Source organism: Bombyx mori, chromosome 20, assembly GCF_030269925.1.
Source record: "Bombyx mori chromosome 20, ASM3026992v2".
Classification (NCBI taxonomy): domain Eukaryota; kingdom Metazoa; phylum Arthropoda; class Insecta; order Lepidoptera; family Bombycidae; genus Bombyx; species Bombyx mori.
This window is the reverse complement of record NC_085126.1, coordinates 6,695,582-6,714,464: the sequence shown is the minus strand read 5'-3', so window position 1 is coordinate 6,714,464 and position 18,883 is coordinate 6,695,582. Positions and strand designations below refer to the sequence as shown.

General features: G+C 35.6%; 2 protein-coding genes across 7 annotated transcripts in view; one reads left to right on the top strand and one right to left on the bottom strand.

Annotated features, from left to right (window-relative positions):
* The window catches only part of LOC101739587 (calbindin-32), a 198,297-nt gene that overhangs the window by 120,810 nt on the left and 58,604 nt on the right, over positions 1-18,883 (bottom strand). The gene's annotated exons all lie outside the window — the stretch shown is intronic.
* LOC101738476 (uncharacterized) lies at positions 32-7,466 on the top strand. 3 transcript variants are annotated; one of them, XM_038018148.1, is made up of 4 exons: positions 32-49; positions 2,821-2,907; positions 4,706-4,830; positions 7,084-7,466. In XM_038018148.1, the coding sequence occupies exons 3-4, from the start codon at positions 4,706-4,708 to the stop codon at positions 7,313-7,315; spliced, it is 357 nt and encodes a 118-aa protein (XP_037874076.1). In that variant the 5' UTR covers positions 32-49; positions 2,821-2,907; the 3' UTR covers positions 7,316-7,466. The 3 variants fall into 3 exon arrangements, with proteins under 3 accessions (XP_037874076.1, XP_004925327.1, XP_062530375.1); XM_004925270.5 differs by lacking the exon at positions 32-49 and having other exon boundaries at positions 2,802-2,907; XM_062674391.1 differs by lacking the exon at positions 32-49 and having other exon boundaries at positions 2,848-4,005.

Sequence of the window (18,883 nt, the reverse complement as noted above, 5' to 3'; positions counted from 1 at the left end):
TGATGGGTTCTAATCTATAGTGTCGTGTATGGACTAATCAAAGCATTAGGTAAGTCGCAAAAGTGTCTTTACGTGTATTTTTTTAGCTTTCTGTGTTCGCTGTCACTTAAGCTGTATGAGTGTTTTGACACTTAGATTATTATACCTAGTTCACTAATAACATTTTCGTATGAAAATTAAAAAAGTATTCTAGTTATTTTACGCGTAGCAGATGTTAGTGTGATAACCATGATTTATTATTGCTTAGTCCTAATAGTTTCAAAGATTAAGATCTTTTAATCACGGTTTTGTCGTTATTAAAAAAAATACATAAAATACTGTTAGGCCGATACAAGTGCGCCATCTATCATCAAATAGCTGAAACGGATATCAAAACAACTGGCACTATCGGGAACATGCAAGAAGTCACGTCATCTATCGGCAGATAGCGAAAACGGTTTCGAATCGACTGGTACTATCGGAAATGTTCTCGAAGCTCGTAGAAATATCATGCTAACTATTAAAAAAAAAGTTTGTACAATTATTTTTAAAAGAGTAGTTAAAGGTTCTTAGCATGTATGTTCCTTCAAATAGTACGAAATCATAGCATTCATAAAAATACAAATATACTGCCAAAAATTCCATCATCAGCTTAAAGACGCCCTAATACCAGTTAAAGATTACATACAGTTGATCCGACCTTTATCCATGGCGGCTTTTTAATATCAATACCAAAAAGTCTACCGGCCAATTTTACTGCCTAGTTGATGGCAGGTTTTCTGAAACTAAGCCTCGCTTTCAAAAATTCCATCATCAGCTTAAAGACGTTACCTACCACCTGTTAAAGATTACATACAGTTGATCCGACCTTTATCTATGGCGGCTTTTTAATATCAATACCAAAAAGTCTACCGGCCAATTTTCCTGCCTATTTGACGGCAGGTTTTCTGAAACTAAGCCTCGCTTTGCAAGCCATGTTTGATTCGTATTTAAACGATATAGCTGGATTTGCTATTGACGGTTAGGTTGCAAAAGAACCAACTATCACAGTTGTACGGTATTTTTTGAGCTGCATAAAATGCTATTAGGTTGCTGCGCACATATTTGCCATGAAACAATTTTGCGTCCCAAATGTAGTTTTTTATTTTTTATTTCCTAGATGGGTGGACGCCCTCACAGCCCACCTGGTATTAAGTGGTTACTGGATATTTAGACCATAGTAATTTACAACGTAAATGCGCCACCCACCTTGAGATATAAGTTCTAAGGTCTCAGTATAGTTACAACGGCTGTCCCGCCCTTCATGCCGAAACGCATTACTGCTTCACGGGGCAGAAATAGGCAGGGTGGTGGTACCTACCCGTGCGAACTCACTAGAGGTCCTACCACCAGTAAAACATAGCTGTACCTTCTAGGGGAACCGCCCATTACTAAGACACCTCGTACACTGGTATTAAATGATAAAACTATAGCAGACATTAATTCTGTTTACCGGGTACCGATTAAGTCCGATAATCACTTAATACCGGGCGAATCGTAACTACATACGTTCGTCTGTCTATTCATATATAAAAGTCGATGTTTTTATGTATGTTTGAAGCCGAAACGGCCTTACCGATTTGGATGAAATTTTCAGGAAATTGTTAAATTGGTTTAGCTAGTAATCTTTTGAAGTTCGGCAACGAACAGATTGAAGTTAAATCAAAGAACGTCCAACGAATCGGCCGTATCGTTTATTAATTACAGTGAAGAGCATAACTGACTGCATATATGAGTATTCGAGAAAAGATCAGTAACGAATTTTAATAACATTATCACCGATCAATAATCACCGAATAACATCAGATTTGTTCATTATTGGCGGTAAATATTTCATCGATAAGAACGCAACATAATTAATTGGTTTTTTTTCTTTTTTTTTTCTTAGCACTTTCTTTCCTTTCCCAGAATTATGAAAAAAATATTACTATCAATTAAAATAATGATTTATCAATTAGAATAATCATTAAAATTCAAATGAAATGAACATAATCTATTTATTACCTTTACGCATTCTGTTTCATTGGTATTTATTATAAATGTAAACAGCACATACTTCTCCTACACGAGGCTAAACTCGAAATTCTTAAAATAAGAGATGGCGCGACATCGTGAGACGCATCAAGTCTGCCCCTTCCAACACTACATGACGATCACGACCACTCTATCAAGAGTGACACGACTGAGAAGAAGAAAAACCCGATTATTTCAGGCGTAATAATTAATCTTAATAGTCATTGTATGATTTTGTCGTTGTCTTATAGGTAACTGGCTGTACCCGTCCGCTTCGCTGGGCATTTAAAATTAACATTATTATTTCTCACCCCCATTATTAACGCCCCCGCAACTGGTGTAGGGAGTCCAACACTCATATAAATATTAGCCTATCCATTAAGTACATGTGTTTACCACACGGATACCAAGTTTCAAGTCAATCGGATGCATGGTTCAGTAGTTATAATGGAACATCCGTAAAAACCACTGTAGATTTATATATTAGTATAGATTACTCTAAGACACTAGGAAGAGTGTACTATGTAGTTTTCGTAACTACTGTGCTCTTGTTTCAGACGTAAGTCACCTAAGATGTCATACTTCTGCGCGTTGAGCCTAAAACTTCTAAGATCATAAGATCATAATCACAAGTCTTATATATGTATCTTCCCAGTAATGGGCGAAAGCGCATAGCTTACCCTCCACCGTGACATATCGTGTTACAAGTGTACTCCTCATAGAAATGATATCTATTCGTCACACTATCTTGCATGTTGATATTTTATCTTATCACATAATGTCATACAGATATATAACAACTTAAGAAGTAGGGTATTTCATCGCAGAGTTGGTGTAACAATCGTTGCTGTCAACAATCAGTGGCACATTTAAAAGGTAAATTTTATTTCTTATTATGCTTATGTTATTATCACGTTGTCTCATCTTTATATATTTCTTCTGTGCGTGTGTTTGTCACTGAACTCCTAAACGGCTGGACCGACTTGAATGATTTTTTTTGTATGCGTTTGGGTGGCACCTTGGATGGCTTAGATTCACAAACCAGCCCGGCAGATGGCGCTGTAGTCGGTATCTAGGTCATTTATCTTTCCTAGAAATAATTTATATGGAAATGCAACATTTGCCGGGTCAGCTAGTAAAAACATAATATAGTCTTTATGTACCTTTGACTGCAATTAACAGAATTTTTGTCTTTATCGATTTATTAAACTTTATGCATAATAGTACAGTAGCGGACTTAGTGCCTAAGGCATTCCCTAACAGTCAACCAAAGGCTGGGTTAGACATAGAGTGAAATGCATTTTTAAATATTATATTGTGAAATATTAAATGAGGTATTAATGACTTAGTACTCTGTCTATATGTGGTTCATTGATATCGTTAAATTCAAGCTATTGTCACAGACGAATGAGGTCGTGTATGGTATAATAACCTCTAAGGCTATGAGGGATTAAAGGGGGAAAAAATATAGAGGTCATGACGACGGTGAGGGGTAATGAAGTTAAATTGAACATTGGGCAATGGCACTGAAAACAAAAGGTGTAATTATACCTATATCAAAATCTATATACGTGAAGCAAAAACTTTGTATCCCTTTTTACGAAAATTGCGCGGACGGAGGAGTATGAAATTTTCCACACTTATAGAGAATATAGAGAAGAAGTGCACAATGCTAATATATTTTTTTAATAATGAATAAAAGATACATTAAATCAATAAAGAAAACATAACACACACTACATACGATGTATTTGATGCACACACGCATGCATACTATTTATTGTCAAACTTTTGTTCTTGACGTCTGTTGTCAAATTGAGAATAGATTAAATATTGTTTGTCTTTGTTAATATTTTTTATAGTGTAGTCTTGGCGAAATTTGTGATTATAGAAGTATAAAATACAATCATAACAGTGTACAAACTTACAATTCCAAGTTTATTAATTATGGCTACTGCGGGACCTCTAGTAACGGTAAATTGGCTTCTAAATAATAAAGATACGCATATAAATAAATACACATTCTACATAATAAAGAACCGCATCTACGTATGTGCAGCTCGATTTTTTTCGACCTCAATTTACTTCAGATTTCATACGGATTGGAATATACCCAAATTATTTTATTTTTTACGAGAGACAGAGGTTGCGTCCCTGGCATTGTCGATGGCAATGGCCGGCAGTAAGAACTACGTGCAGTCGAAAGCAATAAAACCTATTCTTAAAAAACCTAATCAACTATGATTCATACGATGAGCAACTGATAAAAATTTTATTGATAAAGAATCACTATGTATATGATATTGAATATTTATTATCATGAGACCAAATATTTTGTATACAATGATTGTATTCGTTATATCTGATTAATAGTCTCCCTAATTATTAATAAGCGTAACAAAAAAATATATTTCGAACTTGTGATATGAACATCTTAAACATTTAGGATATTATTATGGTGAATATAAAAAAAAACTTTAACTGCTTGTTAAATTTGCGAAAGCATTGCTTTAATTAGAAAAAAAAAAGTTTTTGTACGAAACAGGAATTTGAGAATAATTCCCTAATATCCTAATACTATAGTTTAAAATCATGTGCCTTTTGACTAGATGTGCATGTGGTTCTCAAATTTTACAATAACAATTTTTATTAAACATTTTATTTTTTTTGGCAGATGAATACAATTTTGGTCTTCGCGTTAGTCGTGTTGGCTGCTACCAATGCGGCCATACTACCGTCTAGTACGAGAGCCAACCTAATCGTTGGCTACGTTAGTACAGGAGACAGACTTTTGTACAGGTAAAATCTATTTTAATTACTTTTCAAAGGTTTGTTGTAAAAAAAAATTTATTGCCCTTGTAGGCAGACGAGCATACGGCCCACCTGATGGTGAGTGGTACTTCCTATTTATTTGTCCCGAAAGATTGTGTGTTCACAAAACGTACTAAGAGGCGGTAAGCGGTATTTTTAATACGCTTTTATTAGCTTCAGACGCATGTATGTTAATATGTAACGGAATCTTTGAACATGATTTTGACCCCGCTGATTTTGATTACGCTATTGTAGAAAATCCGACTAAAGAATAGAAAATAAATTTTAATAAATTTGAATTAAAAATAGTGTAAGAAAAAATTATTATATTGTAAAAAAAGCGCGGGGTGCTTTTCAGGATATTGTCAAAATAACCCTTCTACTCATATCTGTTCATAAAATATTTACAACTACTGATACCAAGCACCCCACGAGTTTTTTTTACAATAAAATCATTTTTTCTTACACTATTTTTAATACAAATTTATTAAAATTTATTTTCTATTTTTTAGTTGGATTTTCTATATAAGCGTATTTTGTTAGTTTTTTAAACTATTATTTATTCATTTAACAACTTATTCTGTGCACATATTGTTTGTCTACTACTATTATTATTAAGTCGCTCAATAAATATTTTTATCAATCGTTAAACGAACTGTATTCATTTGATTATAATGTTTCCGTCAATTCAAAAAAACCCGTAATCAGCTATGATTCATGCGAACATGCCTCTTTATCGTAAATCAATAGTTGATTAAAAAATTAGTGGTCACTGTATTCAAATTAAGCGTTATCTTAAGACGAGTGTTAATTATATCATTATTGCTTCCGTAATTTCAGCATTTCTAATTTATCAAGCACTTAACGAAACTTTGAAGTTCAATCAACATTGTAGACTCGTATACCAGTACTGAATAAATCTATATATTAATACGTGAAGCAAAAACTTTGTATCCCTTTTTACGAAAATTGCGCGAACGGAGGAGTATGAAATTTTCCACAATTATAGAGAATATAGAGAAGAAGTGCACAATACTAACATTTTTTTAAAATATTGCACAAAACATACATTAAATCAATAAAGAAAACATTACACACACTACATACCATGTATTTGACGCACACACGCATGCATACTATTTATTGTCAAACTTTTGTTCTTGACGTCTGTGCTCAAATTGAGTAGAGTAGCCTTGGCGAAATTTATGATTGTAGAAGTATAAAATACAATCATAATAGTGTACAAACTTACAATTCCAATTAATTATAGTCGAATTTCGACAACTGCGAGACCTCTAGTAACAATAAAAAGTGTATTCTGGATTAAGTATTAGATTTAAATTCGTGCGTAACTTTTTTTTTATTTTATTTTTTTAATGAGTGGACAAGCTCACAGCCCACCTGGTGTTAAGTGGTTACTGGAGCCCATAGACATCTACAACGTAAATGCGCCACGCACCTTGAGATATAAGTTCTAAGGTCTGAGTATAGTTATAACGGCTGCCCCACCCTTCAAACCGAAACGCATTACTGCTTCACGGCTGAAATAGGCAGGGAGGTGGTACCTACCCGTGCGGACTCACAAGAGGTCCTACCACCAGTAATAACGCAAATTATAATTTTGCGGGTTAACTTATAGTACAATTCTTATTGTGGCACCTCTTCTCTTCCTCGTTGATCAAACTGAGAGGCTGACTCAGTGGTGCAATAGTTAGCGGGCCTGACTGTAGCGCCGAGGGTCGTGGGTTCGATTCCCACGTCGAGCAAACGTTGTTTGACGAACAAGTTTGTTTGGTGTTTTTCTGGCTGTCTATTATCTATAAATGTATAACTTTAAACATATATAAGTGTGTTTATCAGGCTCTGGTACCCATAACACAGGGAAACCTAAATTGAGGTCGTGGGGGGTATTTTTTTTTATTGCTTAGATTGTGGAAGAGCTCACAGCCCACCTGGTGTTAAGTGGTTACCGGAGCCCATAGACATCTAAAACGTAAATGCGCCACACACCTTGAGATATAAGCTCTAAGGTCTCAGTATAGTTATAACGGCTGCCCCACCCTTCAAACCGAAACGCATTACTGCTTCACGGCAAAAATAGGCAGGATGGTGGTACCTACCCGTGCCGACTCACAAGAGGTCCTACCACCTGCACCACCAGTACGGTACAGGGCGTGGTTTGTTCCCAGCTATTTATTATTATGATCACGTGATTGAGACAAAAAATTTTTTGTTTTTCAGATCCTACGTATACCAGCCAGCTAGGCCGAATACTATTCAATACCAAGACATAGTGTATCGCGGTAACGCAACGACGCGCATTACGGCTATACAGGCCACGGAAGTTGGGGCAACTCAGTACGCATCAGCCTGGATCCTGTCTGGCGGGCTCAGTCAGAACAACGTCACGGTCCGATTCCAATCAGCTAGAGGATACGGATATTATTACCTCTTCGACGTATGGGGACGCTAATTTTTTGATAACTCTTCTTTCATAAAATTGTCTAAATATTGTACCTAGCATTCATATTTACAAGAAACGATTTTGTCATAAAGCGACCAATTTATAAATTTATTAATACATTTGCGTAAGGTTTTTAATAATAAAAATTTATTGAGCACTATATTGTTTTAAAGTTTGTACTTTTTGTATAACTAGAGGTCCCACAGTAGTCGAAATTCGACTATAATTAATTGGAATTGTAAATTTGTACACATACTATAATCACAAATTTCGCCTAGGCTACATACACTATAGAAAAATATTAATAAAGACAAAGAATATTTAATCTATTCTCAATTTGACCACAGACGTCAAGAACAAAAGTTTGACAATAAATAGTATGCATGCGTGTGTGCGTCAAATACATGGTATGTGTAATGTTTTCTTTATTGATTTAATGTATCTTTTATGCATTATTTAAAAAAATATTAGCATTGTGCACTTCTTCTCTATATTCTCTATAAGTGTGGAAAATTTCATACTCCTCCGTCCGCGCAATTTTCGTAAAAACGGATACAAAGTTTTTGCTTCACGTATTAATATATAGATTCACTACAATACACTCACTACATTACACACTATAGTTTGTAAATTAGGTAACTTCGTAACGAAATAGCAACAGTCGAATAACAAGCTCTGTATAATAAAAATGAACATGTGATTTTGTTTCGGCAAATCCTTTTGCGATCGGGAAATAACTGATGTTACCGGATCACATAAAAAGAACAACAATTGGCGAACTTGGCATGTTACTGCATTTGAGTCTGAGAATTCCTCCCAGAATTACATTAATGGAACTTTCGTTATCTCATATGTTACGTATTGAAGATATGCTGATTACGTATGGATTACGTATGATACGTTATGAACTTTTATTTATTTATTTAAAATCGATGAGTGGATAAAAAAATAATAAATAAGTTTTTACTTAAAAGCTATGTCTTATCTTGATCACAAATTTAGAAATTAATAAAAAAAAGATGTTGTGTCGTGGGACACCAGGTAGGAACGAAGTTCCTTCGGCTAATGTAGAATCGACACAATTTGCAAAAAAAAAATCGTGCTCAATTTTATGTAGGTTTTCTTGATTTTTCTCTTAAATTTTGCTGATTAGTTTTTATTTAAGTGCAGGAAAGTATGTAAAAGTAAAATAAAGAGGGAGAAAGAGAAAGGTATTATACACTACTCGCTTGTGTATGCGACTGTCGCGCCTGCGCACGTCTCATTTAACGGTTTTATTCCACGCACTTTTTTCCACGGATTTTTTCTTACGGTTTTACTATCACATTTTTGTCAGTTCGGTCGCGCAGCAAAATCCCTATCCCCTCCAAGCCTGCCGTAAGGAACTTCGTTCCAAAAATTCACTTTATAGTCACAATAGTGTTTTTTTTTGTTTTTTAATACGTGATTTATTTTGTTTCGAACTTTCTAAGTAATTTCGAGAATTATACATAACATAAATATCTAATGGACCGGTAGTCTAATGCGATGCACCGGTGTTCGAATCTCAGGCGGGTACCAATTTTTCTAATGAAATACGTACTCAACAAATGTTCACGATTGACTTCCATGGTGAAGGAATAACATCGTGTAATAAAAATTATAATTTGCGTAATTGCAAACCCGCAAAATTATAATTTGCATAATTACTGGTGGTAGAACCTCTTGTGAATCCGCGCGGGTGGGTACTACCGCCCTGCCTATTTCGGCCGTGAAGCAGTAATGCGTTTCGGTTAGAAGGGTGGGGCAGCCGTTGTAACTATACTTGAGACCTTAGAACTTATATCTCAAGGTGGGTGGCGTATTTACGTTGTAGATGTCTATGCGCTCCAGTAACCACTTAACACCAGGTGGGCTGTGAGCTCGTCCACCCATATAAGCAATAAAAAAAAAATATCTAAGCTTTTCAATTTTATAAAATTCAATACTGATACACCAAACTGAAATTGACTGAGAGAGAAAGAGACAGAGATTTTCGGATTTGTTTTCCTAATAACTTTGAAAAATTGACGACAACTAATACCACATTCGGATGGCAGTGAGAATTAGAATCATCATCATTATCCTGCCCTTCTCCCAGTTACCTGGGGTCGGCGCAACATGTTTTCTCCTTCCATACTCTTCTATCATATACCATTTCTTCGCTCACTCCCCTCCTACCCATATCGTCTTTCACACAATTCATCCATTTCTTCTTAAGTCTACCTCTTCCTCTAAATCCTTCCACATTCATAGTTAACACTCTCTTAACAACCTCATTTTCATTCCGTCTCATCACATGTCCATACCATCCCAAACGCGCACTTCTCAGCTTCTCTGTCACAGGTGCCACTTTCAGACTTCCTCTAACATATTCATTCCGTATTCTATCCATTCTCGTTACTCCACACATCCATCGCAACATTCGCATCTCTGCTGCATGCAATCGCCTTTCATCCGCCACTTTCGTTGTCCAACAAGCTGATCCATACAAATACATAAAAAAGAATATACATATATTATATTCATTTTAACGATAAAACCGAGCCATAGTAATAAATCTAAAAACAAGAAACCCATTACTCTAAACATCCAGAACGTAAATATATAACGTTACTCACGGACGTCTAGAATAGTCTAGATGTTTCTATAAATATTATTATTTTGTTTACCATTCGAGCAATGAACACAAGACCCACCTACGAGTGCTGATAATTTTCACTGTTCTGGATCCCAGCCAAAAACTAGTGACACTTGCATAACATATTCCGTTTAAGGGTGACAATGCTCACGGAGTTTCTCACCGGATCTTCTCAGTTGGTTGCATTTCCGATCCGGTGGTAGATTTTGCGAAGCACTGATCTAGTTAGAACTAGTGTTAGCAAACTCGTCAGGTTAGAACCCCGTGAGCTCATTTACTCGTCACTAGAATAGGTAGGAAAAAAAGCACAGAGAAATTGAAAGGCTTTTTTGACAAAGGTTTATGGAATTGCTAACGTCCATCAACGAAGGTGACTACTCGCAATCACGTAGACCGTATCAATCTCGCTCATCAACATACAAGTGCGAAATAAAATATAGAATTAAATCTACATTACCGAGCACTGATCAAAGGCGCAATTTCAATTTCAGACTACTTCACTGTTTCTTTTTTCTCTACAACCGTTAAGGCGGGTAGTTTGTAATGATGAGGAGATGAATCTCCTCCCGGTTATGGTCACGGGGCTACTAGAGATGGTTGTGGCCGCACGCTACCGTCATTCTAGCGCGTTGGCGCCAGGAGGATGGTAGAACGCGGTTTCGGAGAGTAACCCTTGAGGCTGGTTCTGATGCAACTAGATATCCCGGAAAACCAGCAGCACCGTGCGGACGGCCTATTTGATGAAATGTTTGTTCACAACAAATGAATGCGGAACTAGAATTGAATAAAAAATACTGTCCACTTTTGAACGAAGTCTATGGTCACAGTATTTTTGTCGGCAGAGAGCCTTCAGAGAGCCTCGGTTTTGGTCAACTCCGGACTGTATAATACATATAATTGGAGTGTTGTCTGTATATCTGATAGGCTGTAGGTCACAACGTTATCTTAGTAATACAAAGTGCTCGACTTTACTTACATTACCGAGTTCGTATTTCTTTTATATATATATATATATATGTACACATCTGTTTTTATGTAACGTAATTTTCGAACGTCATTTTTAGGGACTTCAAGACATCAGATTGATTTAAAAAATTGCATACTCCTGAAGAACCGATAACAATATAAATAATTTTGTTTTTAATGTCCTGACCACCATAAATGAGATAAAAAAGATGAAACTAATGAGCATACAGCCCACTTGACGGTAGGCAGTCACCATCGCTCATAGACATCAGCAATTTCAGGGAGGCAGTCAAGTCGCAGCTTCATCATCATCATCATCATCAGCCTATAGCAGTCTGCTGATGGACACAGGTCTCTCCAATTACTCGCCACTAAGCACGATCCTCAACTTCTCTCATCCAGTTCCTGGCAGCCACCCTGCACATATCATCACTCCACTGAGCCTGAGGGCGTCCCGCAATGCGTTTTCCAATACGCGGTCTTCACTCAAGAACGCGTTAATATGGCAATGGGCTGGCCATATTAGCCGGATAACCGTTGGGGTAAACGCGTTCTTGAGTGTATCCGCAGCTTAGTGCTAGATAATTATGAATACTAAATGTCCCGCAGTAGTCTAAATTCAACTATAATTAATTGAAATTGTAAGTTTGTACGCTATTATGATTGTATTTTATACTTCTATAATCACAAATTTCGCCAAGACTACACTATAAAAAATATTAAGAAAGACAAACAATATTTAATCTATTATCAATTTGACAACAGACGTCAAGAACAAAAGTTTGACAATAAATAGTATGCATGCGTGTTGCGTCAAATACATGGTATGTAGTGTGTGTAATGTTTTCTTTATTGATTTAATGTATCTTTTATGCATTATTTAAAAAATATATTAGCATTGTGCATTTCTTCTCTATATATTCTCTATAAGTGTGCAAAATTTCATACTCCTCCGTCCGCGCAATTTTCGTAAAAACGGATACAAAGTTTTTGCTTCAAGTATTAATATATAGATATACTAGACATCCATACATTCTGATAGATAAATAATAGAGGTCAAACAAATAAAACTTTACTAGAATCATGTACTTTGGAGTTCATATTTTTAAAATATTAACTAGTTACTAAATATAATAAAAGAGTGATTTAATTATATAAGAAAAGATAAACAGTTACTTAAATGTTTTAGAAATATTAATGAACAATAAATTCGATATGAAAATGTCATATAAAACAAAATATAAACCATGCCCCTTATTTCCAAATTAAGGCTCATAAAGAAAGCTGTTGAACACAAGATCTGTTGCTATAAAATTTTACTATCACATCTCTCATCATCTATGTATGTTTGTATACTTTGGCTGTTTATCTAGCTTTTACAAGTTTCCTTTGCCAAATCCTTTAAAACTATATCTTGACAGTTGAATATGTCATAAAAATGATTTTTCAATATGAGTACCGTAAAATGGGGCGATTAGGGACAAATTCCAACCTTATGAGCAATTTTAAGGTAGTTGTTGATGTTTATAATGCTATATCAGGATCAAAATGATTGACTCTTGGGGGCATCTTTGTTGTCTAATTTAAAATTATGCAACTAGCATTCCAGTTTAAGCAAAAAATGCAAAAATAGGTGTAATCCCTATTTACCCGAAAATTGCGGTTAATTGGGACGAAATGAGAAATTTGCTAAGGTTGGCATTTCTTTTATTTTTATATATAGTTTTAATTTATTTATTTATTTAGTTGCACCAACAAAGTGATCATCAACAAAAAAAATTGAAAAACTGACAAAAGTACATGGCAGACATCACCTCAATTATAGGTGCAATCGACAATGCTGATATTTCTATCTGGGTTAAGAGATTAGGTGTGTCGGTTATTCCATGGATTAATCAGATGAATACCCCCACTCTGAACAAATATTAAATATTTATTATTCAAATATTAAATATTACTTAGACATTTTTGTCCACCTTGAGATTTCATTATCTTGTTACATGTCTCTGCAAAATCGACTTACTTATATTAAATTGCTTATCTATTTCAACTAAAGACTTATTCCCAATTTCACTTCGAATAAACCAGATTTTTACCAACAAATTTATAAAATATTGTTATAACTACATAGACAACCCTACAAACCTGTACCTATTTATACTTAGGTCGTTTCCATTTCACGTATTCTCATCCCAATTGACCCCTTTTTCGTTGTTATTTGTACCTAAGACGTCCCCAATATCCCCAAAAACAACAGATTTTTACATGTATTTTTATTTAATCAAATACATTAAAACCAATAACAACTGAGACTTACCTTTAATATATATGCTGGTTCAAACACTAAATAACGTTTATAAATTATAGTCGTCTTCTATTATTATCAAATAAATAAAAGAGAGCAAAGTTTCTAGCACTAAAATAATTACCACCACAGGAAGTTAATTTGAAACGCGATATTTTATAAGTTAGCAGCTATTATCATGCATATTCAGAGTTGTTTTGTGAACTTTCAACATTCTACTATTAAACTACAAAAAATGGAAGATTTTGCAACGAATATAAAACTTATATTGAGCGTCGAAAGATTTTCCCGGTTTTTTCCCGATTCGCCTCTCAATCCCTAATCGCCCTATTTTACCGGTACCGTATCGATTTTTTAGCAAATGATGATACTACGGTTGAAGACTAGGTGATCTTAAGGTTCTAGTCTAAGTATTTAGTCGATCCCCAGCTATGTGTATTATAATGTTGATTATTAATAAAAAATGTGATAAAAAATGAAAAATGTGATAAAAAAAAAATTATATTCAAGATTGAAGAAGCACATCTGTTGTTCGATAGATCTGAAGTAATACGAGTCTGGATTCGAATAATCGAGAAAAAGTATGTAACAGTTATAAAACGCTATAAATGGCGTGACAAATAAAGATCGCATTGAAATAAACTCCATTTTTTCCTTTCATAATTTTCAACATAATCGTTCATTGTAAAGGCACAATAGAATAATGTATCTGTAATTATATTTCTGTTTGTTATTGCACTAATGGAATTGTGGGACCGGTAATGGTTTTTTTTTTAATACCAACGCTTTTGTTGACGCTAATTTCGTTCCGTTCGTGTTATATTGTATAAACATATTTATATTGTGATTTATCTATAAGTTCTTTCAAATACATCGATTACTAAGTATAGGTATTTTAGTATTTTCTTATGTTTTCACCAGTCGTGGAAATAATTAAAACTTCCTTCATTTTTAAGATCGGGTTTTTTTTTTCGACACTATATTATTACTGAATTTTTCAATACTTTACAAATTCTTTTGGTAACTACCCATCGAGTTCTGTTACTAAGCCCTTACATTGCCTAACTATGCCTTCCTTTGGTTTTAATGTATTTTTGAGTGTTTTGGATCTTTTAGAAATATATTCATTCTCAATATCTTCGGATTCGTCTTTCCCGGAGTCTACTGGATATTTTGGCGCCTTAGTAAGTAAGAAGATCGAAGTAAAAATGAAATCCGCAAAAATTTTAATTTGCGTAATTACTGGTAGTAGGACCTCTTGTGAGTCCGCACGGGTAGGTACCACCGCCCTGCCTATTTCAGCCGTGAAGCAGTAATGCGTTTCGGTTTGAAGGGTGGGGCACCCGTTGTAACTATACTTGAGACCTTAGAACTTATATCTCAAGGTGGGTGGCGCATTTACGTTGTAAATGTTTATGGGCTCCAGTAACCACTTAACACCAGATGGGCTGTGAGCTCCTCCACCCATCTAAGCAATAAAAAAAAAAAAGACAAAGTGCTGAATTTGTACACAATGGTCCTTACAACTAACTATATGACAAAAAAACACGATAACGAAAACTAATCTAACATATAATGTAAGGAAATAATTTTATTCGCAATATACATTAAACAATTACACTACTTGACCTATTATTAATGTGGAGGATGCCCTTGAACATTTTTATAACCATCACTAACCTACAAGAAAAAATATTCAACTCAGTTGACGACTTTGCCAGTTCCTTATGGGTTATTCTTTAGTTACTACATTACCAACGGTTTCCAATACTAATATCACTGTCCTATTCTTCTTCTTGAAGACACCAAGCAAATCATCGGAATGCTCGCTTGAAGCAATCAGCTTGTCAAATTTGATTTTTGAAGATACATGAACTCTGCCTATTCCCGAAACTTTACACACAAGTATTTCTCATAGTAAATGCGCATTTACAATCATCATCCATATTGATAAGACTATTGTTTTGAGTTGCTTAATTAATTTATAGTTAAAGCGATTCCACTTCCTTGTGTGTTCCTATTTGGATAAGACCATGCAAAAAATATTTAGTGTAATAATATTAATAAAATAACTTTTTAGTACGAATGTTTTATTAATCCTGTAATCGATTAAAACCAATTTCATAACCAATAGAATAGTTATTTTAATTTCATTGAAACAAATTGTTTTCATTCAAATAGATTGTATCAAGATGGTTATCAAGGTAGTATATGTCTTAGTATGCAAAAATCATCAAATGGTTCGAGTTTTCTAAAATTATGAAAAACGATTTAAACATACAAAAAAAAATTTCTTACTTTAGAGGACCTCTCGCTGCCGGGCGTCATGGCTACGATGCTCGACAGCGACGCGTCCTGGAAGGCGATGCTCGACCTCTGCGAGTCCACCAATTCGCAGAAGGAGGCGAGAGGGAGAGCTCTTCCCTTTCCGCACTGATCCGTCGCCGTCGAGCCGTGGGCCGGAGGCGAGAATACGCCCGTACGTCCCGGCCCCTGTAGGTAGCGGCCTCCCCCCAGTGAAGGTCAAGGGGTGACCTGAGGGGGTAGAGGCCGCGCGGCGCGCTACCAGCACTCTAGCGCGCTGCCGAGGAGTAAATAGAGCGACCGGTTGGCGACCCGGCAGGCTAGTTCTGGTCCAGTGGGGTATTCCAGGACATCAGCGGCACCGTCTGGGCGGCCTGACGGGCTACCGTACCGAGACGGCCGACATTTCAGAGCCTTCGATTCGCCTCGAAGGCTCCGTCGGCCGGGCGTCCTTGGGGTGAGCCGCACCGTCTGATTGTAGTGTTGACCGCGGTAACCCCCTACCTCATCCGGATTCTGGCCTCGGAGGGGATCGGACGTCGGGTGTAAGAGTGCAGGGGAGTCGTTTAGTGGGTGGGCCCTAAAATTCTTGGGCCCGCGGTCTGCTCACAACACCATGCAGATCGTTGAGTGTCACATACCTCACGCGCCCCTTATACGCGGGGGCCTCGTAGGAGGTTCGGCCCCCGGACCGAAAAAAAAAAGTGTGTTCTGATTAATACCGAATAAAATTATCACTACCTAAGAATCTTGAATACTTTCTGCATAACAACGTCCAATATAAAATAATTACCGCGCATTTTATACAACCAGTACCCTAATTGTCGCGATGAAGAAAACATTGATTTTGTTACTTTTTTTGATAAATACGATTCATGTTGAATCGAAAAGTTTTGATGTTAGTGTAACTAAATCAGTTAATGATAAATTTGAAACGGTGCCAATAAAATCTGAAGACATAGAAGATAAGAAAGAGAGAGATAAATCTTTAGGAATTACAACAGATTCAACAAGAACGCAGCACAGAGGTACACCGAGAGCGCTAACATTAGCCGAACTTGAGGATATGAAAAAACCTTCTAATGCTATCGGTAGAATGATAAGTCAAGCTCACGGCCGAAGACATTCTCCCGATGTGTTGAGTGGAGTTACTAAAGATGTACCAATGGAAAGTGTTACAGATAAAGTCGATCTTACAAATTTCCTAGCTAATTCTGTATTCGATGTGAGTGATTGCGCCTCTGGCCTTGTAAGATTCAATGGGCTTTGTGTTTATGCTGATTTCTAATGAGGTTTCAATGAAATAAAAAGATCTTTTTGGTTTTTTTTATAATGTGTTTTTATTAAACCTGTTACGTTTGTATGTTTGCTTAAGTAAAATTTTGTTAGCTAAGTTAGATTCACTTCTTATCTTATGAACTTAAATTTTGAGATGCTGGTTCAGTTTCGATGATAATGCATTATTTGGAAAGCACATGCATAATCGAATCTAGAATTAGGCCCTGTTTTTTTATTATTTATTGCTTAAATGAGTGGACGAGCCCACGGGCCACCTGGTGTTAAGTGTTTACGGGAGTCCATATACATCTACAATGTAAAAACCGTGATATGAGTTGTGATATGAGTTCTAATGTATCAGTTTTTTAAAGTATGACGGCCGGCCCACTCTTCGAACCGAAACGCATTACTGCTTCACGGCAGAAATAGGCAGGGTGGTGGTACCTACCCGTGCGGACTCACAAGACGTCCTACCACCATTGAAGGAATTCTCAACGGACAACAGTGCTGACACCACATATATGTGACTGACACGAAATAGTGCTTTGATGAATTGTTGGAAATGATCCCGTCGTCTCGTTTTTACCTCGACCACACCAAGAAGATCGGTTATGAAGTGGATTGACCAGATAATCCTCAGATCATTAGGCCTTAGAATCAATAAAATCTGTTCGCCGAAATACTAATTAAAACTTAATTACATTACTATGATGATCAAGCTAGACTTCACTATCCCCATTCCCATCTTCTCTTTCTTAATCTAAGTGTATCATGAAATTTATTTTTGCGACTTTTCATAACCAGTTCCTTGATTCTTGGTTTCTCCCTCTTTGCCTCCCTCTAAATAATCTCTATTAGCCATTGCTCTGATTAGTGGATTTTCATCTTTGAAAATAGTATTAGTAGATCTTGAATTGGCATAATAAAGCGATAAATTGGGAACGGCGCTGTATGAAAAATACGCCAGTAGATATTTTATTATTTAACAAGATTCTTTGAAATTTATTCGACCTCACTCTGTCCTATACGGTATAATTAACGAGGACTTATCGCCGCCCGACGCAATAAACAAATTAATTAATATAGATTACGTCTCAATACTACCGAACTTCAATTGTAGTCTCATATTTTATAGGTTTGTTTTTCGGTTGGCGACCGCGGCGTGAAGGCGACATTTAGCGAATAACTTTTATGAATATTACGTTATTGGCGACCATTATTAAATATATATTACTAGCTGACCCAGCAGACTTCGTAGTGCTTCAATCGATAAATAGAAGACCTAACCTTTTGTATAAAATAAACTTAAAACAAACAAAAGGAATCCGTCCGACGGGGGACACATCAAAGGAAAAACAAAATTGTTATTTTTATTATATTTAATTCCGAGAATTTTCATATTTATCTACCTTTTAAACCTTCTCTGGACTTCCACAAATAATTCAAGACCAAAATTAGCCAAATCGGTCCAGCCGTCTCGAGTTTTAATAAGACTAACGAACAGCAATTCATTTTTATATGTATTTTTATATGGTATACACATTAAAAAATAAATATCTGCCTTATGTATATTATTACCTCTACAGGCAGGCAGGAGAAGCAGGAGAGGAATCAGATGTATGTAGTTTAAAAATTAACTGAAATACATCCATGTTTTTTCATATTGTAAGACTTTTTGACGTAAAATACCAAAAGACTTAATTATGAGAGCAATTCAGGCGTGATAAACTATAAATTCAGATTTTTATTTTAAATAAATTTGAGTAATAAAAGCAATATTTCTATTCTTACCTTTCCTTAAAATTTTGATCGCAAGACACTGTACATTTTTGATATTGTGGTGTATTATACGTATTATATGGTGTATAGTTATATTTTATGTATAATAATGATATACCTAGTCAGGTCATAAGTATTGTCACACAGTAAAAACTTTTCTTTTAGAATGCTGGCCACAAAAAAGTTTATTGAATTCGAATTTCGAATTGTTCATGAAAATAAAAATGTATACTTTTAGAATTTTACTCATTTTTAAATATGGAGTGGTCGCTTAAAGAAGACCGTC